Source organism: Mus caroli, chromosome 7, assembly GCF_900094665.2.
Source record: "Mus caroli chromosome 7, CAROLI_EIJ_v1.1, whole genome shotgun sequence".
Classification (NCBI taxonomy): domain Eukaryota; kingdom Metazoa; phylum Chordata; class Mammalia; order Rodentia; family Muridae; genus Mus; species Mus caroli.
Window position 1 is genome coordinate 107,588,052 of NC_034576.1, and position 8,979 is coordinate 107,597,030.

Below are 8,979 nucleotides of genomic sequence, written 5' to 3' on the forward strand. Positions count from 1 at the left end.
TATTCTATCATACATATACATATATACATATACCTACATATGATATGATATTATATGATATGATTCAATATGATATATATACATATATGTGTATATATATATGTGTATATATACATATATATGTATACATATATACATATCTGTGTATATATGTGCATATATATGTGTATATATATATATATATATATATATATATCCTTTCCCATTCTATTGCATTCCACATTTTATTAATCTATCCAGGATGCAGTTTTGTTAATCTAATTTCCCCAGTAGGATATGCAAAAGGGAATGAAACCAATACTGACCTAATGGAACTAAAAACATATTGAAGGAAGCACATAAAAAATGATAAGAAAACAATTTGGAAGGTGAATAAGCAATATACCTGTTGTAGAGATAGATGCCAAGTTTCTAGATATTGGATGGAACATTATTAAAATCACTGACTTTTACCTTCACAGAAAGTGTTTCTGCGTGGCCTCAAAGAAGTGTTACATGCAAATGGGAAGAATTAAAAAAAATAAGTGCAGTTCTATGGGTATAACTCAGTGTGCTGCCTAGAATATGTAATTCTTTGGGAAAGGCAAGAAAGGGGACAAGTAAGAAGGGTAGGGGAGGAAAGAAGAAGGAATATGTGGGGAAGAGCAAAATGAAGGGGAAGGGAGGGGAGGGTATTAATGGTAGGAAGGAAAGAAAGAAATAGAGATTTGTCTTCCAAATGACTAATTTGAGGTTGTTGTCCATTGGCGTGTGTGTCTGTGTGTGTCTGTGTGTCTGTGTGTGTCTGTGTGTGCATGTGTGTGCTCAAGTGTACTTGCCTGTGAACATGTATGTGGAGGCTAGAGGGTGACATCAGGATGTCTTTCATTTTTCACTTGTTCACCTTTGCTGAGGCAAAGCCTCTCTCACTGAACCTCAAGTTCACCCATTTCCATTAGAGTGACTTACCAAAGAGATTGGGACCCTCCTACCTCTCTCTGCCCAGAATACTGGGATTACAAGCATATTCAGGCTTGCCAGCTTTTTATAAGGGTTCTGGGGGTCTGACCTCAGGTCTTCATGCATGCTCCATTAGTGTTTTGCCCCCCCCCAATCATTTCCCTAGCTTCAGATATAAAACATTACTATTTCCTTATGCAGTGGAACCAGGCTCAACTCTTGGATATAAATCCTACCAGATTGTACAGACACATGTTCTACCAGTGAGCTACATTCCCCATGGACAGACGTTAATCTTTCTTTGTGAAGAACATTGCTGAGTCCATCTCAATCATAATGGGAGCCAAATATGAACATCTAAAATGGAACCAAAGGATTAAGACTTTAATAGATCTTAAATAGAATTCCAAGGCATAATGTTATATCCTTCAAAGGATATAAAATTCCTTGCAAGGAATTTTATAAGGAGCAAGACCCAGTAAGAGAGAAACTGTACTAGAGGCTGTGAATGGCCAGCACCCAAACCTGTTACCTGGTTGTGTTATATTAGCTAATAAAGACCAGCTGTTCTTGAAGAATCTGGAGAAGCAGTAAGCAAAGGAAAGTGAACCAAGGTGTTTGCATTTAGTAGTGCATTGCCTACGTGAACTCAGGTTTAGAATCACCTCACAAATTAAGTCTTCTAGGACCTTCCAAAACAGAATACAAATGTAAATATTTTCTTCCTTAGATGAGAAAAACCAGAGCTTATATTGAGATCAAAGGTGCCAAATTGGTATGCCAGGATTTACACAAAACTCAGCCTCCTTCCAATTGAAGAAGTCTTGGGTTCAATGATATGTGAGGCTGCATTGAACTTTAAGTTAAAGGAGATTTTTCAGTCTCTTTTTTGTGAATATAGCATATAAATAATACAAATCTTTCCCTAAGGAACATCCAAAGATATAAGAAACGAGATGCAATGTTTTATTCACTTTTATTCAACAAAAGGCCCACAACACATAAAACATTTTCTATCAGCTACTCTAAAGCATGTGAGGTTGAGAAGATGGATAAAGCACTTCACGTGACATGTAAGAGCTTAGAGAGGGGCACACCTGTGACTCTATGAGGCCAAATTGCCTCCATCGGTGAATAAAGGCAGCAGGCATTGTGCAGAAGGTAGACTTTAACAGAGGCTGGAGTATAGGAGAAGTTTATAAGTGGGTACAGTCATATCATGTTGTTCTAAGAGGATAACTGAGCATGCACTTAAAGCAAGATTATCAGTAAGTATAGGACATAATCTCAGAAAAAAATGAACTAGCACCCAACTGTGGAAGAAGGGATGGTAGAAGAGTGTTTGAAGCATCTTATATTTTGGTTAGGATCAAACTTTGATGTTAGGAAACAGAGAAAAGTGATAAAAGCTACTTTTGGTGAGAGAAAATACTAAAGAAAGTTAAATTTCTTTACAAATTTCCTTAGGACAGTTAGGTCATCCTTCATCAGCATGTCAAAAGTCACTCTCAAGTGAGTGCCAGGAAACAGCACACAGGAATTTCTCAGTTACTACTCCAAAGAGAGGCCTAACTGCTGATAAATTAATCCCCGGAAGTGCCTATCAAGCAGTATTTAGTCACTAACACTTGCAGTAGGATCAGGACTGCAGATAGTAGAATCTGCGTTTAGCCAAACCTGAATGTTGAAGATGTGAGACTGACAAGCTGCTCTCAACATAGAGAAAAAAATGTATATGTCTAAAGACAAGTGACAAAAAGAGGGATGCAGATGGTGCCTCAAATATGATGGAAAAATGAGACAGGACAACATGAAGTCAAGCATTAATAAAACAGCACAAGAAAGGACAAAGCGTTTTGTTTAAAACATACACACCAGTGTGTATCTTAAAACTATAAAACATATTATCCACAAGGAAAGAGCTGCTGGAAGTGCATATTCTAAAGAACGGCTATTTAATAAAAATGGCAGAGTGTGAGGAGTATGAGCAGGAACCATGCTGCATATGCAAAGAAGTCTCCTGGGTGATACATGGTCTCCCTACCTGGAGCACTACACAGCCATCATTAGAGAAGTTACCTCCAGCAGCCGGTGGGATCAAAAAAAAAAAAAAAAAAAAAAGGGACCCAAAGCCAGACAATGAGCTGAGAGTGAGAGACCTTAGGACACTGGGTCCTTAACAGAATGCGCCCATGGAATCCCTCCCCTCAAGCCCCAGGGACCCCCTGCAGAAGAGAAGATTGAAATAGTGTAAGAGCCATAGAGGAGAGAGGACTCCAAGGAAATGAAACTTTCTAAAGGGCACTCTTGACGCACACATGAACTCACAGAGACTGGAGCAGTGTGTACAGGGCCCGCATGAGGTTTCACCAGAGAGAATCCTAGAGCTGAGCACAGAAGTGAACACACACTCCCAGCCCCAGCCCCAGCCCCAGCCCCAGCCCCAGCCCCAGCCCCAGCCTAAAAGCTATCTCCAAGTGATAACCACTTGTAAGTGAACAATTTGTTTTCTCCAAGGGAGTCTCACTAGGGAAACAAACCACTTAAGGGCCAGGCTGCATGCTCAGAAGTAGATGCCATGGCATTTTTTAACCTTAGAGGTCCTTTGCCTTGTGTTATTAGGGGCTTCCTGTGTTTGCAAACATGTGTGTCTCTGCATCTGTACATGTATCTTATGCTTTTTCTTCAATGCATTGGTTTTCTCCTGTTTTGAGTTGTTTGTTTTCTCTTATTTTGTTTGTTTTATTTTATTCTTATTCTTATTCCTTAGACGACTATTTTCTAAAAGAAGACAGAAAGGGAGTGGATCTGGATGGGTGGATGGGGAAAGAGGAAGAAACTGGGAGTAGTTGGGGGAAGGGAAACTAGTCAGAATATATTGTATGAAAAAATCTTTTTCAACAAAAGAAAAAATAAAATAAAATCACAGTTAAGTTTGATGCAAGATAATAAAATCAAACAAGTTTGTAATGTTTACTCATCCTTTACTTGTCTTTAATGTCATTTCAAAATAAATTTTTAGTTCAATTAAAAAAGTAAATAATAAAAATGTTAGTAAGAGGTGTCATGCACAGCAGGAAGCGGGGATGAGGCACATAAAGGGAGAATCCATAGATTCGACATGTAAAGCACACAAACAAGGAACTAGAAAGTTCTTAAACTATTCAAGTTACATTTATCCATTATATGACATATATAGTTACGACTTAGCAAGTTTGTCTCATATAGATTAGGCCATAGACACTTCCAAATAATTCCAGGATCAAAACCCTCAGGGTTTGGCTACAGTAAAAGGATCATTTCCAGCTCTTACTCTTTCACCTGTGGCTGACTTTACCATCTCTTACAGCTCAGCTTCACTCTGCCAGGTCCCATTTCAACATGATTACTTAACACCTTAAATTACATATATGCTCTGAAGGTTTTAAGGGACTTAGGAACATACAAGATGCCTTTTAAAACATAATGCTTAGTATGTGGTGTTTGATTGCCAAAACCTGTCATCTTACAACCTCCTCCTAAGCAGGTTCCGTATTCCCTGCTTGATCTCCCTGGTTCTTACCCCATAAACAATGGGATTCAGAGCAGGGGGGATAAGGTGATGCAGGATATTGAGCAGGATGGGGACATCCGGAGGAATCCTCTCCTTGGCCAGGTTAGTGATGACTAGCACCAGCAAGACTGTGCTGAAGAAGAGGATGAGGATGAAGTGGGAACCACATGTGCTCAGGGCTTTGGCCACAGCTCCCTCTGCTTTGATCCTGAGTACAGCCTTCAGAATGAAAGAATAAGATAGGACAATGAGGATGAGATCAGAACCCAGCAGGGTCCAACCTATGACAAACTGGTAGAGTTTATTAAAAGTGATGTCATCACAGGAGAGTTTGGATACAGACATGTTAGTGCAGATGCAGTTCCTGATAATTCTTGCACAATATCTCAGTTGGGAAGAAAGTATGGGGATGGGCATAGTAAGAATCCCATTTCTGGTTGCTACAAAGATGGCAGCCCTAACCACAAACTGATCAGTGATGATGGATGGGTACTGTAGAGGCTTACAGATGGCCACATAGCGGTCATAAGCCATGACCATGAAGGTGCAGGACTCCATCGTCAGGAAACTGTTCATGACAAACATCTGGAGGAAGCAGGCAGAGAAGCCGATAGATTTATTGTCAAACCAGAAGATGGCCAGGACCTTAGGTATGACAGTGAGGCAGAGCACAATGTCCAGCAGGGATAGAAGGCTGAGCAGGTAGTACATGGGCTCATGCAGAGAGGCCTCCATCCTGATGGTGATGAGAAGGGTGGCATTGGCCCCCATGGCCAGGAGGAAGAGGAGGCTGAGGGGCAGGGACAGCCAATGCTGCCAGGTCTGGTAGTTGGGGAAGCAGATGAGGAGGAAGTCAGGGGCCAGGATAGAGGAAGTGTTGCTTTGTTCTTCCATGTGTTGCCTTCTGATCATGACTGACACCAGAAAACCTTGGGGCTAGAAGAGAGATAAATCAACCACTCACTATGAATACCCACAAGGAAGTAGCATATAATAATCGTTAAAAAGTAGTAAGAGGGCTCTGTGGGTAGAGACACTTGCTGGCAACCCTAACGATCTGAGTTCAATCCTTGGACCTACATGATGGAAGAAGAGAACTGACTCCCACGGGTTATCCTTTGCCCTCCGTACATGTGCCATGACATACATGGGACACATATAATAAATAAATAATTTGAAAATCATAAGAGGTAATCTGGCATTGTCCTAGGTACCCATTCATTCTGTTAAAAAGCCACTTAGCTTTTCATTTCTTTACACCCGATTTGATTAATAAGTTATATCAACATTCTTCTTAAAATGGAATGTCATTGTTTAATTTCATAGAGGAAAAATCAAAGACATAGGTAAGTAAAGCTACTTTTTCTAAATCAATTTTTTTTTTCTCAACAGGGTTTTTCTGTACAGCCCTGGCTGTCCTGGAACTCACTTTGTAGACCAGGCTGGCCTAGAACTCAGAAATCCACCTGCCTCTGCCTCCCAAGTGCTGGGATTAAAGGTATATGCCACCACCGCCCTAAGTCTGTATTGCTTAGATTGTGCATTTTTCTGTCACTGAAACAAAATACTCAGGCCTTAAAGTTAATACTCAGGCATTATGACTTCACTGGACTTTCTGTCTTTTTTTTTTCTTCCAGGAGAAAATATAACAGGCAAATCAGTAGACAGACCCAAGGGCATCACCAGAATGTATCTCATGACTTTGTTGGAGATACAGCCTTCATTTGGACAGGAAAAAATATCCTTGACAAAAAAATTAGATTCAGTGATAACATATAATGAAAACATCATCTAATACACTAGACAGTGAGTGGGATGCGAACATGAGGTTTTAAGAGTCAGTAGTTTTTGGATACAATCAACTGACTCCCATGAATTCTCCATGAGTCACTAAGCAGCTTCTCATTCATTATTGGGCCTCATAGGTGATAACTAACTTATGAAACATGTAATAAACAAAAGTGCTACATGGTTTCCACAAAAGGGCTATTCTCCCAGCCTTGGTAGATATTCCCCAGGGAAACTATTCTTTTAACGCTCTGAAAAAGCCTACACATGGCATTTTTTAACTCAGCAGTGATAGTGGTCTTGTTGATGGTTAGTCTCTTACAGCCACCTTCCCTCTCTCATTTGAAAGAACAGAAGTGTTTTCTCAAAGGCAAGAAATATAAGTAGCCAAAGGCATTTTGGAGGTAGAAAGAAACTAATTTACTCTTCTGTGTTTACCCACTATGTTATCACCCTGAAAGGCTTCCCAGAACCATAAAGTCTAGAGCAAAAATTTAATACAAACCATGTGTGCATCCATATTCTATTGAGTACAGTATGGGACAGTGCTGCTCTACACTTGTCCTTTCATTTTGATATATATGTGAAGGTCATCTTGATGTTAATTCAATGACATCTGTTGCTTTTAGGTGGTATATGGGAACTTATTTTATGTGGTTCCATTCAACATTATGGTTTTGCTTTCTTTTTTCTAAATAGCTTCCCTTTAGGAATTTCTTTGTGAACTGATCATTGCTTCAGAATGGAAACCCATGAAGGACAGGGGTAATCAAACATTCAGTGTTCCAGCACAGCTCACTATATGGGCATCTTCCAAAGCCTAGCTCTGCAGCAAACAGCAACCCAGTTACCTCCACCCAGCCACATCCTCCTCTTCTCTTACACCTTGTTTCAAGTGGGGAATTTAGATCTATGTTTTATTAACAAACATAGTTACCACTTACTGGGAAATGGCAATTTTTTAAGATATCATCAAATGTGGCACAGGGTACATTATTGTTGTGTGTCAGAAATATTTGAAAACTAATACTAATTAGTGTTAATAAAGGAAGGCAAAATAGTGAAGATCAAAGAAGTAGAAACTGAATTTTAAAAATGTAGCTTCACATACAAATCCAAGTAAAAACATATCTATCTGTTCTTATAAGACAGACTACACAAACTTACCTTGGCTAGATGATAGTCAGCTTAAAGAAATAAATGTCCTTATGTAAAGTTATCTTTATCATTTCCAACTGGTTATGAAATTCTTTTCCCTAGAACAATAAAACAAGGAAAAAGAATTACATCCATATCCTGTCTAGAGTCATCTAAGAATTATGGTAGCTTGAGCAATCGAAGAGATGATCCAACATAAGAGGCAAGAGAGCCCTAACATGTAAAGTAGAATGAGAACCCAGAAGGGTGACCAAGGAGCCAGGATAACTGGCCCTCATCTGAAACCTGTGCAGCAGACTGTTCATGGAGGCTGAATTGTAGGTATTAAAATATATCTACTGAGAATTTCCTAGTTTCTGGCTCATATAGACAATGATGAAAGTATAGTTATAATTCAAGAATCTTTAACCTGATGATATCTGTTTTTTAAATGAGTAGTGTACAATTCACGCCTGGGAAATGGAGGATCCAACAGAAAGTAGGGGTAGAACCTAAAATTTTAATGTCAGGCTTGCAGTAATCCTACTGGAAGGAGTTCTTCTTCCTGCCTGCATTAGACACCCATGTCACCACCCACACCATCATCTCTTCCTCAAATATTCGTGATTCTAAGCCAATATCAGCAGCTCCCAGAGCAACTCCCACAAATGCTGATTATGACAGTTGGTTGCACTATTTAGACCAGCCTTGCAAAGATGCTGAAGGGAATTTTCATGCCCTAAGCTCCACTCCATCCCTTCTCTTCTCACTGCCCATGGGGGCTAAAACCACTTAGACTATCTGAACTGGGAGCATACAGCTTTTCCCTCATGGAGTTGGGTAAGAAAGCATAGAAGACAAACACAGTATGGAAGCAATGCTAGGGAAGCAAAGAAAGTTAAGTAAAATAAAATTATGTAGGGAAATTTAAACAGATCAGATAGATAGATAGATAGATAGATAGATAGATAGATAGATAGATAGATAGATAGATGATAGATTAGATAGATAGATTTGAAAGCAGATATTTCCAGACAGGAGAACTTAACTACTTCAAGGTGAAGAATACTCTTGGAAAACATGTTGAAGCAGGGGTGCAATGCAGGAACTTCTTGATTTTTTATGGAGTCGCATAGCAATGAACACCTTTAAACTAAAAATTGTTCAAAACTTAAAATATACTCAATTGGAGCTGAGGAGAGGGTTCAGTGGGTAAAGTGTTTGCTAAACAAGCACCAGGACCCAAATTCAAATTCCCAACACCCATCTAAGAGCCAAGTCTGGGGTGTGATATGTAATCCCAGCTCTAGCAGGTTGGAGACAGGTGGGTGCTGGGGGCTTACTCCTCAGTTGATATAGCCAAAATGGTGAGGTCCAGTTTAATGAGACGACCTGTCAAAAAAATAAATAAAGAACAATAGTGGAAGACAATTCTTTCCTTTTTTATTGTCTTTATTTTTTATTAGGTATTTTCTTCATTTACATTTCCAGTGCTATCCCAAGAGTCCCCCATACCCTCCCCCCGACTCTCCTACCCACCCACTCCCACTTCTTGGCCATGG

At 39.6% G+C, this 8,979-nt stretch overlaps 1 protein-coding gene across 1 annotated transcript; it reads right to left on the reverse strand.

The window, feature by feature from the left end:
* Window positions 1-4,444: 4,444 nt before the first annotated feature.
* Window positions 4,445-5,404, reverse strand: LOC110299048 (olfactory receptor 56A4-like). The gene has a single exon (XM_021168636.1). It carries the CDS (start codon window positions 5,402-5,404, stop codon window positions 4,445-4,447), a length of 960 nt encoding a protein of 319 aa, XP_021024295.1.
* Window positions 5,405-8,979: the final 3,575 nt, after the last annotated feature.